This window comes from Halyomorpha halys, unplaced genomic scaffold, assembly GCF_000696795.3.
Source record: "Halyomorpha halys isolate HHAL.00 unplaced genomic scaffold, Hhal_1.1 Scaffold1133.1, whole genome shotgun sequence".
Classification (NCBI taxonomy): domain Eukaryota; kingdom Metazoa; phylum Arthropoda; class Insecta; order Hemiptera; family Pentatomidae; genus Halyomorpha; species Halyomorpha halys.
This window is the reverse complement of record NW_027114006.1, coordinates 184,580-205,260: the sequence shown is the minus strand read 5'-3', so window position 1 is coordinate 205,260 and position 20,681 is coordinate 184,580. Positions and strand designations below refer to the sequence as shown.

The following is a 20,681-nucleotide window of genomic DNA, read 5'->3' as shown; positions in this document are numbered from 1 at the left end:
TTATATTAAAAGAACATTGTTAACCATTTCCACTGTTCTTTGTAATGGAATCAACTCAGTGTAATAAATTATGTAGAGCGTATTATTTAACTGGCGTGAATTAATTAATTTTTTTTTCATAATTTTATATATTTGTTTATTCTATTATGGACAAAACTAAAGATGGTAGACTAAAACAATTGTATCATCCTAAAGGCATAAATAACCAAATACCACCAACGATTATTTACCGTCTTTTAAATTTTCTTGACACGGTACGGAATATTGAAAGCATAAATTTTTTTCATAAATAAGCTTCCTATAAGAATCCATTATCACGGTCGAGGCATTTATTTATAGAATCATAATCCTGAAGGATATCGTCACAATACGATGGCAGTTGAGAATCCTCGACTGGATGAATTCTTACGAAATATTGAATTCTGAACGAATGCTCTCTTTTTTTGACACCGTTTGCGCACCAATCATGAAAAATCTTTGCTGTTTTTGGCGCCTAAAACCTTTGGAAGCATCGTTCGATATTGTTTATTTTTAATAACTCTATTTATATTTTACTTTTAAAAAATCTAATCAAAAAGATCAGTACCTTTTTTGGCATTTCTTTATTTCTTCATTGACCTCGTCTTATATGTTTGTTATGAACAATTTCAAAATTATGGTACAATTCAGTTCAAAAGTGTTTTTTTTTAATAATTTACTTACTGTTATTTGCAACTGTATAAAAATATATACAATAAGTAAATTTGCTGTAGGTGACATAGTAGAACAACATAGAAACAAACATGTGGAGAATCTACCCATTGACAGAACTCCAATAACATTTCTAGAGGAGAAGACCCCGAGGCCATCTTCTTTTCAGAAAGAAGCCAGGTTAGAAACAAGTGGATTTGGATGGTTGGGAAGTTTAATTCAAATTTAAAATTAAAAATATAAGTTCTTTAACAATTTATGAATATTATATCATTACCTGGCCTCTACAGATTTCAAATATGCCTTAGAACTAGCCTTACCGTTTTTCTTTAGGTTTTTAAATAGTTTATGTCATATTCTTTCCACCCAAAAATGACCCAGTATCTAGAATCAAAGCCTCTAAGTACATTACAGATCTCAGTGTAATCATGCACTTAACTCTCTTGCATACTTACATGAAATTGATTAGAATTTGTAACCATTTACTTTTTTTCAAGACGTAAATAAATTCAATAAAAAATAAACTAAACATATAATGAACTTTTTTCATAAGGGCATACATGAGAATGTGTTCCAAGAGGTTACATCGAAAATTTCAAAATAGAATTTATAGGTTTCACACATTGCGAAATATCTCTACGCATTTTATTTATGACATTGGCTCAGTTTATATACGATGTATTGTAATTGTCGTTCTCACAGGAAGAGGCAATATTAAATCTGAGATTTTCAAAACTTAAAAATGATCAAGTCTTAAAAACAAAAATATCAATATATATAATTAGCTAACCTTCAAGAATGAATATTCATGGAGTTTTGGAGTATAGCACTTAAAAGAACGTTCTATTGAGTTTATAATGAGAGCAGAATGACACATTTTATCTTTTTATCACTTTATCTCTCAACGTCTCATATTATATTTTTTAATTAAAAGATATATGGTATTGGAGCTCTACCTGGTTCAGAATTTATATTATCTTAACTATAATATAATATGACATGGTTAATAGTCCATTGAGTAGAAATATGAGATCAGCCAAGAAGTCTGCATGCATTGCACGCGATGTTATCCAGGTTTGTTTTTTAACTTTACAAAATGTGTTTTGAAATATTATTAAAAACACAAGGTTTATTTTCCCTCTCCAGGTGGCAAAGAATTTATAAAATTTAATTACATTATAATATATTAAAATTATAGAACATTCATAATATTATTTGCAACAATCCATCATCCATCAACGGAACGAGAAAAAAACGAAAATTAGGATTTTCCAGTTTTAACTTTACTTACAATGATCCAAATAAAGAATATTTAGAAATTGAAATAATTCCATGTGCTCTACGATGCGAAGAAAAAGAAATGAGAAAATATATATAACACTTATCACGAAATACGTACGAATCCAAGCTACTAAGAATATAGTCAGTTGTAATTAACAGCGAAGAAGGAATATAGCAGCTTTTGCCAAAAAATAAACATCAAAACCATCATGTAGGATAATTCTATTTTCTGACGTGTTCTTTCAAAATGATTTTAGAACAACTAGTTGTTTTTTTTATTTCTTTTTAAAATTAAGGAACCCTTGAGAAAGAATCTATAGATAAGAGGCATACCAAGGAACAACAAACAGAAATCAACCTCTGGTTTAACTCTCGCAAAGAACTAATTGAGAACACGTGAGTTGAGAAGATCGTTCAGGGAATGACGTTGAGTGAAATATAATAGATTATTCAAAAAAGAGGTATTAATTTAAAAATGAAAGAAAAAAAATCTGTTCAAGATAAAGACAGAAATATTTTTTTTCAACTTGAAAACTATAAAACGGGGAAAAAAACCTACGTGAATGTCGTATTTCATAGGTCCACCATAAGTCACCTGGTCAACTGACGTATACAATTAAACGATGGTTATTCACTAAAAAATTAAAAAGAATTTATAATGTGTATTCACTTTATAGATACGCGTATAGAAAGTCGTTTCCATGAGTTGAATTTCTTATGTTTGGTTTTTAACCTGTAGATCTTTTGATAATCATCGAATTCTCACAATTTTTTTTTTTTTAATAAAACTCATTAATCAACTCTTTTTTAAATACTCAGAATTTATCTTTAATTTATTTTACTCTCGTAAAATGTTGTCTTTTGCTATTTCTTATACATATATATATTTTCCCATAATTACATTAAGGTATAGGGTCTTAAGGAAATATGCAGTGTAATTGAAAATAGTCAAATATCGACATTATTTTATTAAATGAAAGTAAGTGAACAACTATGGACAATTTATATTTACAAAAAATACAACATTTCTCACTATAAATATACATATCATACAAAAAATGACATCATTTTGGAACATATACATATATACACACACCCGCGCACACAAATGTATTTAACAATATTTAAATATACACAATTTATACTTGTAATCAACGATATAAATAAGTAGCTCTACATGAGTGTTTGAGTCCATTTAGAAGATGTACGTACATATTTCATTTCACAAACAATATATACATATATGCTTTCACACAAATATTTAGTCAAAGGTCAAAAGAAAATGACACTGAGTATTATTAACATATTTAAGTACAAATAGTCCTGAATAAAGAAATGATGGAAAGGTCCCAGTGGTCAGTTAGTGTTTGTCCAAAATAGCAAACTGACCAGTGGGCAATAAAGCGCTATCCAATTCATTAAAAAAAAAAAAAAGGGAAAAAGCGAGGGAAAGAAAAATTGTCCTCTCTTTTCTTTCTGTCGGTTTTTCCCTTTTAACAACGTTTTAAATTTATTTTGACTTAGCTTTAACAATAGAGGAACTCTATTCCGAGCCGTTCGAGGCCCACTTACAACCATACAAAATATACACATTTATCAAATATATAATAATTATTTTTATATATCTATATAAATTAAATTAGGGAAAGAGATACTTTTTTAAGTAAAATCGAATAGGGCCCATGATGGAGTCAGTCGTGGGGCACTCCCTAGTCCATATTGACTTAGTATTCGACGAAATCACAATATTAAATTATTTACAATATATAATAAAGGTAGAATCAGTCTGTGGCTAGGCCTGCGGCGGTGATATCAGATACACCCCCGGCTTGAGGTATTCCGATCTTCGCTCGATCCCTCGTCCGGGCTTTCCGCTCCCTTCTCCCAACATACTGCAAACAAACAAAGACAAAAACATTAATTAAATATGCAACAAATAACATAACTCTAATGAATAAATTATATACATATAAATATGCTATATAAGTTGCCACCAGCTCTTAAATTTATAAGTCTTAAAGTAACTGTGGGATGGGAACGTTGAAAGGACTGGTCAAGAAGTTGTTTATCAAAGAACAGGTGTATAGAGCTGGATGCCCGGTACAGGTGGCTGCCACATGCTGAGATAGCCCTTCCAGATACCCATCATCTCCCGCCCGGATATAACAGCAAAACCGTTTATCTTAGGCTCCGGTTGTAAAAGTCTGCTGTTAATGCAACAATCTCTGTACTAGCTCAACATCTGTCTAATAGTCCAACGGGTAACTAAAGATAACTTCATTACTATTCAATACCAAACAGAACCTTTTTCTATCAGATCGCTTTTATAGATATAAACGGAATTTAATGGTAATTTGAGAATTAAAAATATGATTTGTTATGATAATTCCGAATTAAAGCGTGTTATTTATTTTTTCCATTTTATAAAATACAACAAATAGATTTTATGTTTCTTTTATCTCATACCTTCAATAGACATAAAATGAGGTGCCCACTAGGACCATACAAAATGGAATGGCTGGTGTTAGTGGGATGGGAAGAGAGAAGGACGATGGAGTGCTCCGGCCCTACTTTCACATGACAATCCCGCCCTAAATGCCATGCGGTTCGTATGGTAATGGAGTCACACCAGCGTAAAAGACCGATTTGGCACTTTCTCTGTAAGCCATCTCCCACACTCATCGGGGCCGTAAGTTCGAGATATTTGTTAATATGGATTTAGCTTCAATCTATATAGTAAAAGTTGTATAATCACCAAGACTTTTTTTTCTCAACGATATAACTCGAAGACTATATAATAAATTATTAAATTAAAATATATTGAGATATTTACCTCTGATTCGAGTGAATGGGAGGTGCAGAGTCTAGCGATAGGAGAGACAGCCTTTTGGCAGGTTCCCCGTGCCTCACCAACTCTGTGTTGAGCTGCTTCTGGCTCCGACTCCTCTGAAGAGTGTAGACAGGGTCCCAGTTGGTCTCCTCCGGTTCACTCTTCCCAGACCAGGTATTCTTGATCATGTGAGCATCAGGCCGCTTGGAGACACTGGAAACTGTGTTCACCTCGTTTTGCCGCCGTGCTTCTTCGTCAGCTTTCCGCCTTTCAATAGCTCTCCTTTGCTTGAGACAGAAGACTACAACAGCTGCGACTAGTACTGCTAGAGGAACTGCGACCGACAGTGTTGCAATGACGAGGATGTGTTCCGCCGAAAGCCCAGTTGGTTGTGTTGCTGTCCTAGTAAGCACTTGACGTGAGATGTTACCAATAGCACTACCATCCGCACAAACAGAGCCACTAAACTCAGGAGGACAGGTGCACAGGAAACCATTTACTCTGTCAGAGCATGTTCCTCCATTTTGGCAAGGATTGCTGCTGCATTCATCGATGTCCGTAGAACAGTCTTTACCGGTGAAACCTGGTTTGCATGTACACTTGTAGTCGTTGATCAGATTGGCACAGGTGGCACCATTGGCACAAGGCTTAGCTAAACAGTAGTCCACGGGCTCTTGGCAGAGAGGGCCGACGAAACCCGGTACACACTGACACTTGAAAGAGTTGGTTCCATCGATGCAGGTCGCACCGTTGGCACAGGGTGACGAAAGGCAGTCATCGATATTTATGTCACAATTACGTCCAGTAAAACCAATAGGGCAGATACATTGTCCACCGGGGCAAAGCTCGACACTGCAATCCCTGCTCCCATACCCCGGATGGCACAAACATAAGAATCCTGTAGCTGTATCTTGGCATGTTCCACCGTTCTGACAAGGGAGATCTCCGCATGACAGGCTACTCTTCTCGCAACGCTCACCTTTCCATCCGGCAGCACATTCACATTTAAAGTTGCCTTTTCCTTCCTCCTTTAAAAAAACAAAAAAAATGCGTCAGATATATTCAGCATCATAATATATTAAATATACCACAGAAAATATCGAGAAAGATACTTACAATGCAAGTTGCTCCATTTTGGCACACTCCTGGACGACATCCTATAGGCGTTGACGAATGTTCTTCACAATCAGATCCCGCAAAGCCAGGAGGACACGAACAGGTATATGAGCCTTGTCCAGTATTGAAACAAGTACCGTTGTTCTTGCAAGGTTTGTGGTTTGTACAGTAATTCAAATCCTGATTACAGAAAAGTCCACCCCAACCTTCATCGCAAAGGCACTCCCAGGGTTTCTTACATGAGCCATGAAGACATCCAGGGTAACGCTCACATTCTGAGCATAGCTTACCTTTCCATCCACTTTGACATCTAGAAAAAAAAAAAAAAAAACTATTATAAACAATTATATATGAGGTACCAGAAATAAATGTAACACTAACGAGAAAAAATGAAAATAATAAGCTATCAGTAGCAAGATGGTAAAGATTAATGAAAGTCACTTAGTGAATAAGAGATAAAGGTTGTTCCAGGACAAAGGGAATCATAATGAATTGTAGTGAGATATTTTAAGTAGCCTGTTTCTTGAATCAGGCTCTCTGGAGACGGAATGGCGTCGAGGAGGGCATTAGTGTGGGACAATAGAGTGACTTTATAATTATATGGCACTGGAACCGTCCCTGGCCGATGGTGGCCGAGTCCGCTGGAATTGTCTATACAATCACAATGCTTTCTTTGTCCGTTCGGGGCGGCACAAAGAGTGTAATACAGCTAATCAGAGCTGAGCACAATGCGGGGAGAGGGAGGTCGCAGGCCGGAGGGATCGTCGCTGTGTAAAAAAGACCGAATGGAAAAAGAAAAAGAGGATGAGTCCTAGAAACCCTTTATGTCCTTCAACAGGAGTAATGGTGTTTCGTCATTGTCACTAAAGCTACCGACCGACATCTCTACCTGTACCACCCTCCCTCGCTATCCTATTGATTAAGCATTTCAAGATTGGACTGTCATGTATTCGAGGTAAAGTATTAAAAATGTAAATAAAAATAACCGAGAATTAAAAAAATGTTTCCTAAAGTTATGTCTCCTACATAAACAAAATATTAGGAATACTCTTCTAAGAAATGTCGAACGCAAAACGATGGAATATTTTAAAAAGCCTTTATGATTCAATGGTTACATGCGATAGAGGAGTAATAACTCAAACCTACTTCAGATATAAAGAGAAGAATCGTCCCCGGCCTATATAGATTGAAACGAAGCCGCGAACTTCGGGGGGAAAAGCGCAGGATAAAATAGTTCGCAACAAGAGTGAGGAAGGATTGCACTCCTTTCCCTTGACCAGACTGTACAACCATGGAGAGGAATTACGTTACGTGTAATTCACTTAATGAGGCTACGATATGGACTCATGAACAAGGAAATCGCAGGCTTGTTAGGGCCATGCAAGGACTCGAGGATTCAGCCGCTTCTCCATTACGACGCATCTTCTCGAATCTAACTGATTTAAAAAATATATATTCATTTTGAAGAAATTAAATTAACTATTTTATTTATTCATTTATTTTTAGGACCTTGAGTAACTTTGTAAGTAAAAGACATTTTTTTTTTTTTAAATCAATGCTTCAAATAGTTTTAAATGAAAAGTAATGGTTAAAAGTTCTTAAAGCTAGGGAAGTATTATGAATTAAACTTTTATTTCGTTAGCCTTAAATTGTTAGGATAATATAAAAATAAAAAAAGGCCCAAAGCTTTGTGAAAGGAAGACGAATACTTTATATCGCTCATTAAAGTCACTTTCAGTAACTTTAATGGTGGGTTAAGAGGGAAAAGCAGGGAGATGATGGTTAGAAATTGGATTTTACAAGGAAGCTTCTCACAGCGACGGGAATCAGAAAGAACGATCGAGGAGAAGAGAGAGATAGAAGAACGAAGAAGATGCAGGAGGCTGCTAGCAAGAGGAGAGAGAGAGAGAGTGAGGCCTCCTGCGCAGAAGAGAGAGGGAGAGAGGTGATTGATTGAGCTGGTTGTCCCACGGCAGAGGGAAGGAGTGGGGAACGGAGGTTAGCCTGTTCTCACGACTGCCTCACCTACACTCCGACCAGTCGGAGCACTCCTGACCAATCCTCTATTAGATTCCTATATACGAACTCATCTTTGGCTGCATGCCATTGCATCCTTCGGTATATGACATTCCCGCTTTTCTCAATTAACCGTGTATAAATTATACCACAAAATGAATAATAAGAGGATACACCTACGCATTAAGACTCATCAATGAAAATCGGATTTAAATAAAGCGAAACAAACAGAAAAGAAAAATCTTAAGTCATTTCACCCCATTCTGTGAAATAATATAAAGAAAGATGAGGTGTTTCACGGATAGCTGACTCAGCAGGGAAAGAGTGACTTCTGATTCTTCTTATTCGGCCCTAACCTTCTTAAATTACATCTATCTGAAAAGAAAGGTAAATCACGAACAGTTTATTTCACAATAACGATATAACTTTGTCAGGAGATAATCGAAAAAAAAGAATGGATACACTTGATAAATTAGATATCTCCCAATTAAGAAAATACTATTTACACTTAATGTGGTTATGGCAGAGAGATTCGGGAAAGAAGAAATTCATGGCAAGTAGAAAGCTTGCCCCTTCTCAATTAACTACCAGCAACTCTAATCAAAGGCGACAGTAGCCACTTCTAATGTGGCTGGGAACTGCCACTGGTTCGCATTGTCTTTTTCATCCCACCATCTCTTGTTCAATGGACTTTATCTTTACGCTTTATCTTGCTACTTACTTCACTACCTTCTTGTCTAACTCATAAATATAACGATCAAAGATAAAAACTTTGATAGATTTGAAATCTTTAAACTTAATTAGACAAGTTAAATAAGTAAACATAACCATAATACTCACAGGCATTCGTTGGGGTTATTGCAATGTCCATGAGCGGAATCACAACCAGGCAGGCACTTAGCTGTAAAAGAAAAAAATATTTATAAAAATCTGAATATATTAATTAATGAATTAATCATAAATTTAAATTCATTAAAAATATATATATATATACATATATAATAGTACTTTGAATGAATGTAAAGAGATTTAAAGGACTTCTTATCCTAAGACGGTGCTCGCAACCGTTGGCATATAAGAGGCAACATCCCAGCTATCCCGTCCCCTCTCCTTCTACTCCGTGTCTCTCCTCCCGCATTAGATTATGTCAATTAATTTAAGCTATAGAATTGAATAAAGCGTTAAACGGAATCGAAACGTTGCCGAATTGGTTTTTTAATATAAAATAAGAATTAAAGAGTGAATAGAAGTTTGGAATAATATAAACAGGTAATAGTACTGTGCTTAAGAACGTTTCTTGAAATCAAGAAATTTTGCTAATATGTACATGAGGTTAGTATAGTTCTTCAACATGATTTTTGAATAACAAATAGCAACGCTAGATAATATAGGAGACGTATTCCAAGACAAATTTTCTTGGAGATTAGCAGCTTACTGATCATTAATTATTGATTAAGGAATTCTTCCTAAATCGGCCGACGTTTTTTTTTTTTTGCGCTTGCAGGTTACAAAGAAAAACGCCTATGTAACAATATAACTTTTTTTCGGAAGCTAAAAATAGTGACAACAATTTGCGCTCATTTTTTCAATGGCATTTCCATAGTTTGGATAAAAATTATCATTTGACAAACCTATTAAAAATTATTATACTAGATACATGTAAACATCAAAATTGATAGAATGAATGAAAAACTTAAGTGGGAGAATTTAATATATTATTTTAGCACCCAAAATAGAAATCCTTAGTTAAAAACAAATTGAGTCATACTAATTATTTTTCGGGAAAATTATCATTCCGGAATCAAATTGAGTATTTAGTATAATATACACATCGTTAAAAATTTGATTATAATGCTAATGATATTTTCTAATTCCAAGAGACATTTGCGATGATTATAAACTTATTCAAATTTGTAAGGTCTTAAACGATGAATTTAGAGGTATCAAGGAGGACGTAAATTTATGGGTTTATAATGGGAGAACGGGTAGTGGTAAGCACCTATTTATTGCTATAGGGTTGTTTAATGGGAGCCAGTAGACGTCTATCGGCATTATAGCTCTCTTCTCACGCCAAGCAGGCCTGGTTGACCTCCTTCGTGGATGGATCTGGTGCAACGCCCCTACACAAATTTACGCCCGCTTTCACTGCCTTCCGAATCACTTTTCCATCGAAGGCCTAAACTTGTTCATTAAATTCGAATGACCAAAACATTTTAATTGGTCAGTTTTTGCGTTGGTTTTAGTGGACAGCGGAAAACTATGGTGGAGGGGGGGGGGATTTAAAGTTGGGTAAAGCTTGAAGGATAACCTTCAACATACAGACGATATGGATATGACTTTCTACCCGCGAATATACAGAGGACGATGACGTCAGAGCCGGCCGCCTGAACTAGTTTCATTAGTAAGCTAGAGGTGAATGAGAGAGGCTTGGTAGCCAAGCTTGTGGAGGGGGCGTGGGAAAGGAGTCAGCTGGGAGTCGGCCAACAGCCTCCTCTTACCTTCTCACAAACCCAGTCTGTTTACCTTAGCCCCGATACTTTACCCTTTCCTTATCGGCAGGTGGAGTTTTTGTAAAGGCTGCGCAGTTGTCAGTCAGTATCCACGTTTAATTACAACGTAATTAGAAGAAGCCTGCCAATTCAAATTCAATAATGACCTTCCCGATATGTAAAACAGTAACTCGTGTGATGAAGGAGAAAAAAAACTGAAGAGTGCCTTTTTATGACCTTTCTCGCTTATGGGCCCACAATAAAAAGTTAAACGACCGATATTTATTACTTTGATTCAGCTTTGACTACCGAATGCCGAATGGGGAAAAATCCTTCTAAAAAAGAAATATATTAATTCTTTTCACTTTTTATTGTAACCAGGAGAAAATTAAAAAGTCATTAAAAATCATCTACTAGCAGTCAGTATTCACGTTGTTAAACTTTTAGAAATGTTCAATAAAAATATAAAATGTTTAAACAATATCAATTTGTTATTTTTTTTTATATACTAAGATAGTAATAACGTTATATAAATTAGCATTCTTATTTATCTTTATTTTTTTTAAATTATTAAATCTTTAATTTATACAGATTATTAGAACTATTTTAAAATATCAACGAATTACCTGACTTGCATTCTTTATGTCACAAACAAAAGGGTTAACGATTATAACTGTTGTTTTGCATTTTATTTTCATTAATAAAGTTATTTCAATTATTTTTATAAATAATTATAACCTCTATATTAGTGGTTTTGAAAAAATGCAGCTTACAGTAACAATTATTTTACAAAATTTTAATTATAGATTTTAATCTGTTAAGCAACTGTTTCTTTTTTATTATCACACTGTAAACGCTTAACAGTTGGTTCATATATTTAAAGATAGTAATTTTTCTAATAAATATTTCTAAATTAGTGGTGTTGTTTTAGTGCTTTATTATATCAATTTTATTTATTATTGGTTTTAGATTTAAATAATTCTAAACAAACCAAACTTTTAGTATTCTCTTGTATCTGGTATATTAAGTTTGGATATGTTCATTTAAATAAAAACATAAGAGGATTCATGCAACGGTCTATAAAAAAATAATCTGCTTAATTCAAGCACATAACCTTCCCGTTACAAATCAAGAATTAAAAAAAACCTATAATTACGTTCCCATGATCGGTGTGAAAATAACGGGTAAATTACAATTTATATACAAAATAAAAACAATTGTATTTTTTTTAAAAAGTCTCATTACCATCCCGTTACTCTTTAGTAATATCATTTTATTCCACGTGAAAGAAAAAAAATTAAACAATTAATTACCATGATGAAGGATGTGCTCTATTTTTTCGAAGAGAACCCTTACGAAGTTAACAGTACAGCGTTAACTTTTGATAAGAGATTCCCATGAGGGCCAACCATTAGAAGAAAGAAAATGGGAGAATGTATATAAGTAATATAAATTAATTATTCAAGTTGCGTCCTCGTGACCCGCTTCCTGTGAGAAACTCCGTCTTCGGCGCGATGGGCTTGATGGTTGGGGAGGGGGAGGGCTTTTCATACATAGGAAAATCTACTAATCGAAAATTTTATATTTATGTTGTAGTACATCATAGAGCATGTCGTGAATAAAATTTTGATTTAAATATATGTGGAAAAATAAAAAAGAATTTTATATTTGAATCATTTATAATTAATTCATGGAAGCGACTCTGGACAAATTTTGACAGACATGAGAGGGAGACATTAAAATGCGAAATATTCAACTATTTTCGCGTGAAATCACTTATAAATAAGATGGAATTTTAAAAAGAATATAAAACTTACGTTGTGAGCAGTAGTCGCCGGTCCAACCTTCAGTGCATATCCTCTGCCCGGAGTCTGAGCATGTGTAGTGTCCGAAGTTGTCGTTCCTAGGCCTGCAGACAGTGGCGCACCCGGGCCCGTAATAATGGGGCTCACAGGTGACCCTGTATTCGTAAGTGACAGGGCCCTCTGTGCCCCCGGGGCTCCATTCGGGCCCCACTTCCAGAAACCTCTGCGTCGTCAGCCTCGAGATCAACCGCTTACTCGCTGCAAAAATAAAAAATAAAATTATAAATAATAATTTTATAAGAAAATTCAACTCATTTACAATAAGTGGCTCTTTTAACTGGATAAGGTATGAAGATCTCTATTGTCTATTTGAATAAATTTTTATATGATAAAAAAAAAGGTAGAATATAAAAATTATTATCTTGAAATTTAAAGAATAGAAAAAGTTATAAAGTAGCAAACCACTACTTAGAAACTCGCAAAATTAAGCAGCACTTGCTCTGCCATCCCTCAGCCCATATTTTACACAGCAGGTACCAAAACCTACAGGTACTAGGGCAGATAATGACGGCCCACAGAAATATAATAAAGATAACTAACATTAACAACTGTTATTTCCTCTTTCGCAACGAATCATTTATAACGACCTGTGTCGAGTGATTACAGTCATTCGTTTTATTACGCTTTATTAGCAATAGATAAAAAGAAAAAAAAAAGGCAATCTATAACTATCCGGACGTTCCAATTTTATTAAGAAAATTGAGCTTGCAGAGAATTATATATTTATTAATATATATGTAACTAACCTGAATAACCAAAAATAAATAATAAAATAGATCAAGAACTAATTGATTAATGTAATTCATTGCACAGAATGATAACCATCCAAAATTACGCCTTTCAACACTAATTACTATTCATTCAGACGGGGCATGGCCAGGTGGCGAAACAGGGCTGGTGGACATTTGTCATCATCCTGTTATCGTTGTGTATATTAAATTTATACACGAATAACAAAGGGGCACAGGGAACGATAAGGGGTGAGTCCTAGAAGATCAGATAGACAAATGGATGTACATTTATGTTAATCAGAAAATAATTAACCATATGTGGCCGGGGTATGTACTCGTGTTTTCTCGATCCTTGAATTAGGAATACACACCTGCTGAATGACTCATTTATCATAGTTTAGACCCTTGTTAATTATTCATAATTTCATTTTATTTTCATAGTATAGTTTTTATTTATTTCGTTTATATTGTACCAGCTAAACTGATTATTTAAGAAATAATAATGGGATTTTTTGATATTTTAATTAAAATAAAAAGATTAAAATTTCTAACTGTGAAGATGTGACATTTCAATATAATTAACACGCTATATCTAAATATTAATAAAAATTAAGCCAGCTTTTAAAAGGATAGAAGGGTCGGGAGGAAAGCTTTTTATTGTAGATCTTCGAAGCGGAGGTTCGTGGGAACTGGCTGATAAGACCTAGCTTCGCCGCATACCTTTCGACATAGCCACACAACGCACCGATGTGAACTACCCACCGCATTTATTAAGTAGATTGTAAAAAGCCTTGTCAGTTTCCCGAGGTACGCGTGACTCGAAATAATAGAGGTTTACGATTTAATTCATAAAAAAAAAAAAAATAATAATAAGAAAAGTTGCATCGAACGTTTTGTATATACCGAATAAAATTATAGCCATACATTACAGATAAATAATTAAAAGCATATAAGATCACACAAGAAAAAAAAATACTGCGAAGTCGTAAAAAAGAGAGGCATTAAAAACTCCCAAGGGCTTCACCATGCAGAATCTTTTTTAACTCTGCTTTTTCTTGTTTGTTTTTTTTTTCTTCTCTTATTTAAAATGTTTTTTATATATTTTTTACAGAGGGAAGATCAGATAGATGATGGGATATCGTATAACATATTAGTGGGACCGAAAAGGTGATAAATCAAACGATGTCCTTCCCTATCCCTGGCAGGATCGAATGAGACATTGGACCCTTTCCTGGACTGACAGCCGGCACTCGAAGAAAAAAAAGCATTTTTTTCCTTTCTGGTTTTAGAGTCTGATAAGGTGTTAATTAAAAAAGAAAGGAGCAGAGGTTTTAAGGAGTTATATTACCTAGACCCGTTGTTTCAATAAGTCAATTCTTTACAGTCAGCAGATTACGGATAAGTATTAATACAATATTTTATCCAGATAATACTTTTTTAATTATTTTTTTACTCTTGTTCTCATAACTATAATTTATTGCTTATTTAAAAAAAAATTATGGTGAAATCACTTAAAAATGGAAGAAACGTTGGACGCTAGGGCTTATCCCTCTTTGCCTTAATAGTTACTTTTAGTATTAACTTTTAGTTTTTAAGCATTCTGGCAAAATTTAAAAGATATATTTATATTTCCTATAAAAAAAAAAAGGGTGTGCAGTAGCAGACATTAAGTTAGGAAGATTATACCCTTGAGGCACTCGTTCGGTAACTGGCCCGTTGCTATCCACAAAGAGGCTATTAATATAGACCTAGGATAGTTTCCCACAGGGACCCCCTCCACCTGTCCCACAGGTAATCCCTTCTCTTTGTCTCTACCATCCATCTCTTCTTGTCATCCGAGACGGCAAAAACTCATCCGCGACCTGCCCTAAACCCTCAAACTTCGCATTACTTCAGAGTATCACTAAATCTTGATGGAAGAAATCCATCTTGAGCAGATGTTCAAATAAATTAAGATATCATTTTATTATTATTTATTTTTTTATTTTTTTAAAGAATTAAGGCTTGAACAAAAACGGAGCCATAACCGCGATGACCTAAACATAAATCTCCTGCGGAGGTGGCACAGATTCTGTATCTATTATTACTAGTAGACGAAAAGCGTGGCTCGTGTCCAACGGCACCATAAAGATGGACAGCCGAATATCGCCAAGGCGTTCGACAAATCTAATGGAACGCAAGCCGGGGCTCCGGCTACCGATTTTAACGCCTACCTCCTCCCTCCCTCTTCCCCCCGTTCAATTGGATACGATTCCCGACTCGATTAGGTCCGATTTGAAAAAGTCTATTCCGTGCCGAGCTATAACCCTAACTAATCGATAATGCTGTACGTGAGCCGTCAAACAGACCAAGGGACATAAAGCACAACTCTTCCTTTCCCTTCCAGGATGGATATGAAAGAAAAAAAACAAAAGAGTTAGATAGAGAAAGCGTTACTCAGCAGTCCCCCTTTACAATATCAATTTATTTTAAATATATTCATTCATTTATTTTAGATCACACATCGAAAGAGCAAATATTTATAATTTAAATCCCAGGATAAAAATCTACTAAATAAACCACAAAGGCTCTTAACATTAAAAATTGAAAAGAATGAAGGCTGCAAGGACCCTATTAAGGATTCTATTAGCGGAATGAATGGGGAGAGTATTTATGAATGAAAAGGTTTTTGCCAGGACGCACCAGGTAGTGCAAGGGCAATTTAAAGGGATAAGAGATATTGGACCATGTGTATGAGGAAGCGGAGGCGAAGCGTGAACTCTGTTGGGACTTCCTTCCTGGACACCCGATCCATGGGACAAGGGCGGAGGCAGATAACCGAAGGAGAGTTCCCACAGGGTTAATGTCAACAGGGAGCCCTACGGTTTTGTTTGCACCGCCCTTCCTTCCTTTCGGTGCACTCTCAAGGGATAGGGCAGCTTTCCCGAATCCAGAGCAACAGATACCGAGGAACATTCGTCATAAATATTCAGAATTTAATAAACAGATGAATTATAAAAACATTGTCAGACAAGCAACAAATAAGCTTAAGAAAAAATATATTCACAGGGTGTAAAGAAAACTAATTTAATTCCTACTAAAATAATATTAGCAGTTAAGAGAGAAAATTTTAGCATCAAATCGAATTAATAATTTTAAATTATAATATATTTATATTATGATATGATATAATATTATATTATTCTATTCGTGACTTTTAATTTTTTTTTTTGTGTGTACGGTTAAAAGAAATGACCAAACTTGAAACAAGAAAGCTATTATTAAAAGTGCATTATTCTTACCCTATATATATTTTTATAATTTAGACTGATTTATTTAAAAAATGATTACATCAAAACATTTCTCTCACATGAGAAAGAAACGATCTGAAAGACAAACGGAAGGACAGTCACTCTGGGATCAGTGGATAGGATTCCAAGCATTGGCGCACGCACTCAGGCCACGCCGCGAATCCAAAGTCGCCCGTTACCCCATCGACCAAGCTTGTAACTAGAAACTGTTAAATTATTAATAGCGCACAAAGCTGGAGTCTTCCTAACGAGCTGTGGGGCTGTTTTTTTTTTAGTAGATATTTTTCACCAAGGACAGTCTTATTGCTTACCTTGCGACATTACAGGAAAATGAAATTTAATTCCTCAGTCTATTCTACTGTTACAAAAGAGAAATGTAGGGAATTCATAACTTTTATTGGCGTAACAAGGATTCGAATAAATAAATAAAATACTTTTAGGTTTTTTTCAATATAAATAATTAAATCAATAATTTTTTTAAATATAAAATCACTTATAGAAATGGAAAGGGGAAACTATAGGTTTATTTTATAACCATATATACATTAATTTCCTTATAATTTATTTCTAGTTCCTCTCCAGGAGGATCGGAAGGGGTTTCAGAGGAATAAAGATATCATATTATAAAAAGTTTAACTTATTTTCATTCGCATTGAGCCCAAGAAGGTTGTGTTGTAAAAGAAGTTGAGGGTGACCGCCCCCAGACGGAATACTAAAGGAGGGATAGACATCTCCCGAGTCACTTTGTATTCCTCGGCGAAGAGCACGCCATCGTGACGGACCAATTAGCCGCTGCTGTGCCCACACGAAAAAACAACTTAAAACTAATAAAACCCCTCTCGACTCCCTCTGATTCCCTATTCAAAGCCGGTTCATCCCGTGGACTGGATAACAATAACCTCTATGCAAATCGTCTTCCCTAACCGAGAGCCTAAATAAAAAGAGGGGATAGTGGGAAAGGTACTCGGGACAAGATGGCTGGCCTCTCGGCGAAGAAGAGATCTTATCTGCTAAGTTATTCTTAAACCGTATTTACCAACAACGGAGAGACAAATCAGTAATAAGGTCCACGGTATAACATGAAGAATATGAATGACCTTATAACCTACGTGGGATATTTACTTATTTTTTATTAAAGTGCACTATAATTTACATAAATATGCAATATGTTTATTAATGATTTGTGCATCTTCAAATTTATGAATGATAAAAGCGTAATTATAATTAAACCTGAATATTCCAGTTATTATCATTAGATATGATTGTATCAAACAAACAAAAAATAATAATAATAATAGTAGTAATAAAAAAGTCGTGACTTACCGGAAAGAGTCGATGATGAATTATTGTCGTGCCAGGCCTCGACGATTAAGGAAAACGTGCCCTGAAATAAAAAACAAAAACATATAATACATTGTTTTAATACAAATATCAATTTAAAAATTATTTATTCTATTGATATAATAAAGTTTATCTACAAGACTATCTCGAAAAACTAGAGTAGGCCTGATACAATATCTAGAATGAGCTGCGAATAACTAGTGAGTCTGCTCCTGGCGACTGTCGGTCCACACATGTACCCTCCTTCTCGCCGTAACATTCCAATAATAGCAATAGAATGCTGTGTCTTGTCTGGCAGGCAAGTGATAATTTTAATCCCATGATTATATTTTTAGAGACTCTTAATAACCCTCCATAATGAGAAAGTAACCAAGGTCACTGTTTTGAAATAATAATTAATAAAGTGTTCTTATAAACTGTGTGTGCCTCTGTTTGGTTATAAAATGAGTAATAAAAATACAAAAACAAAACAGAAGGTTTTAAAATATTCTAATAATTTGCATACGTTCCAGTAACCAAGTGGGATTAGCAAGTAAATGAATTAATAATTACGTGTTTAATTCAATGAGATACAGCTCAACAGTCTAACATTGAAAGAGCTCGGTCACCCCATGACCTTGGTCACATTTCAAAATATGACTTCCATTTCGTCCACCCACAGCCGAATGAGGTAACTTGGGCAGCCTCAAGAGCTGAGCGGTTGCCAAGTGCGCCCTGCCAATTTCGGAAGTAGAATGATTCCGATTGGCCATCATGGGATCGTGTGCCAATTAATCATGACTCCCGTGAGCCAATCAAAACCGTTCTTCTTTCGTAACCTCTGATCGTCTCAGGAGCGTGACCGATGATGACCTTTGATGTCGACCGCCATGATATCGTACCAGTACTTCCTTTCGAATGGGATCCTCCCGTATTGGCCAATATCCGAAGGAACAACTGTGCCGAATTACTCAGGTGTCGTGGTTAGATAGGATCTGGCTGTGGTAACTAAGTAAGGTTCTGATCACTGGCAAATACAAGCTGTAATCAAGTTATCATCATCTGTATCATGATGCAAAGGTTGATTGTTTTACCTTTCCACGAAAAAATTACTAGGGATCCATGAAAAATTTCTCAATACTATGATTCAATTTTTTTTTTTTTTTTTTGTGAGAGAAATCGAAGTTGTCTTTTGGAAACTATAAATTTAAGGGGAATCCAACAATTCTAAAAGAAAAAAAACATTCCAACCAATTACACGCGAAAACTGTTAATTGTTAAAAATAATTGTAGGAGAATGTTTTGGTATGGAGCGGATAATCGGCACCTAGGGCCTATGATTACAAGTTACAATAGTTTAGGGCCAGTGACAGGTAATGTTATGTTCGCACTGACGTCTTGGGCAGCCGCTCAGGGAAACTGGGCCTTTTAATTGTTACAGATCCGACCTTTTGCCCCTGCGCCTCCACAGGTATGTAATTATCTACCAAGAATTTCACCAGGTACACTTTTCTCGTTCCCAAAACGTCTTTGTTGCTCCGGAAAAAAAATGAACAGTAAATTACAAGAATAAACGTTTTGGTATACAAAAATATCTAAGGAAGCTGTATGAATCATATTTACTCCTATGCATACATAAAACGAATGTATATAAAGAAGATTTTATATGCAGAAAGTGAAGGATGAGTTTGCTTTCAGACATAGAAGGGCTTTGCCCCCGGACGACAAGGAGAACTCCGGTCGATCACAGAAAGTAAAAGTGCGTTGAAAACGGATTAGAGCCGGGGTCCATTGTGTCCGCTACCATCCTCTTGTGGGGAGTCCTCTTTATCATCCTCTATGCAGATCATATTGTCTCCCCTCTTACAAGAGTTTTCCTCCTTCATCTTATATGGCTGCATTGTAAGTTCATCATCATGGGAACTTGTATGATAAGCCCATTGGAGTAAGTCAGAGAAAGTCTCTTTTTCTTCAGTCAGTGCTAAGTGCATTCCGCCTGAATTCAGGGAGCGTACCGAATGATAAGTACTGAATAGGAAAGGTACCATAAACGTCAGTAGCCCGCAATGGAAAACTATGGGTTTACAACCGTAAGAAATCGAATGCCTACCTGAAGCTACTGGTCATATTAGGACGTCTCCCCAACCGACTTGTCATAAAATGACCACCGTGTCTGTTACTACTGTCGTCACTGCAATAAATAACAAATGTCACCTTCTTTTGTCTTCTTTATTTTTCGACAAGTCAGTTCCTGTGACTTTTCTTAACGATTTTCAACGGAACCTAAGAGTTGACCTGAGAGTAGGGACCGTTTGAAATTAGATATTTCGTGCATGTCTTTTGTTTTGTAGTTGTAACAACTTTTTCCAAAAACCGAGAAAAAAGTGTGATAATACACAAAAATAAACAATAGGGCTTTTAAATTCTACTGGTTAAAATGAGCGTGTATTTCACAAATAAATATTTGTAAAAAACACGCTCATTCTCATAGTCCAAATGAACTAGCTCCGGTTTCAGAAGTCTGTTTTAATAGTCTTTTGAGGCCACCCAAAGAGCTCTATAGAGAGGAAGACTTCATATTTCAAATGCCACACCTACTGTTACAGAAATAAAAGGTTTATTAATAGATAAATATTTTGAAGCCCTAACAAGCTTTGTGTTTTAAAAACCTCAATGACATTAATAATATACCCTAAAATTATATTTGATAAACATTTTGTATTTTCTTTACAATAAAATTAACAACTGCATACTTATAATGATTGTTATCATTATTATACTGTTAAAAAAATATATAAAAATAATTTGCCAGTAATATTGGTATATTATTCATTAAACCTGTAAATAGTTATTTTTATTATTAGTTTTATTTGTAGAGTATTTATTTTATTTTTATTTTTTCTCCTTTAATTTGTATATATGGCATGAAAGAATATAAACAGCCTTAATGCTTGTTGCCCCATATTCTACTATTTTTAATTTTAAAAAATTTATTTATTTCAAAAAAATTACTTCATTATATGAAATACTAAAATAATAAAAAACAAATATAA

The 20,681-nt window shown here is 34.9% G+C and overlaps 1 protein-coding gene across 1 annotated transcript in view; it reads right to left on the bottom strand.

The window, feature by feature from the left end:
* Positions 1–2,919: 2,919 nt before the first annotated feature.
* Delta (neurogenic locus protein delta) overlaps positions 2,920–20,681 on the bottom strand; it is a 31,238-nt gene continuing 13,476 nt past the window's right edge. Inside the window, exons 3-8 of the mRNA XM_014432945.3 lie at positions 17,632–17,692; positions 12,240–12,485; positions 8,774–8,834; positions 5,918–6,227; positions 4,805–5,829; positions 2,920–3,863 (exon numbers count right to left, since the gene is read on the bottom strand). Of these exons, the coding sequence (XP_014288431.1) occupies positions 3,764–3,863; positions 4,805–5,829; positions 5,918–6,227; positions 8,774–8,834; positions 12,240–12,485; positions 17,632–17,692 (1,803 nt within the window). The 3' untranslated portion in view covers positions 2,920–3,763. The remainder of the gene's footprint in view (positions 3,864–4,804; positions 5,830–5,917; positions 6,228–8,773; positions 8,835–12,239; positions 12,486–17,631; positions 17,693–20,681) is intronic.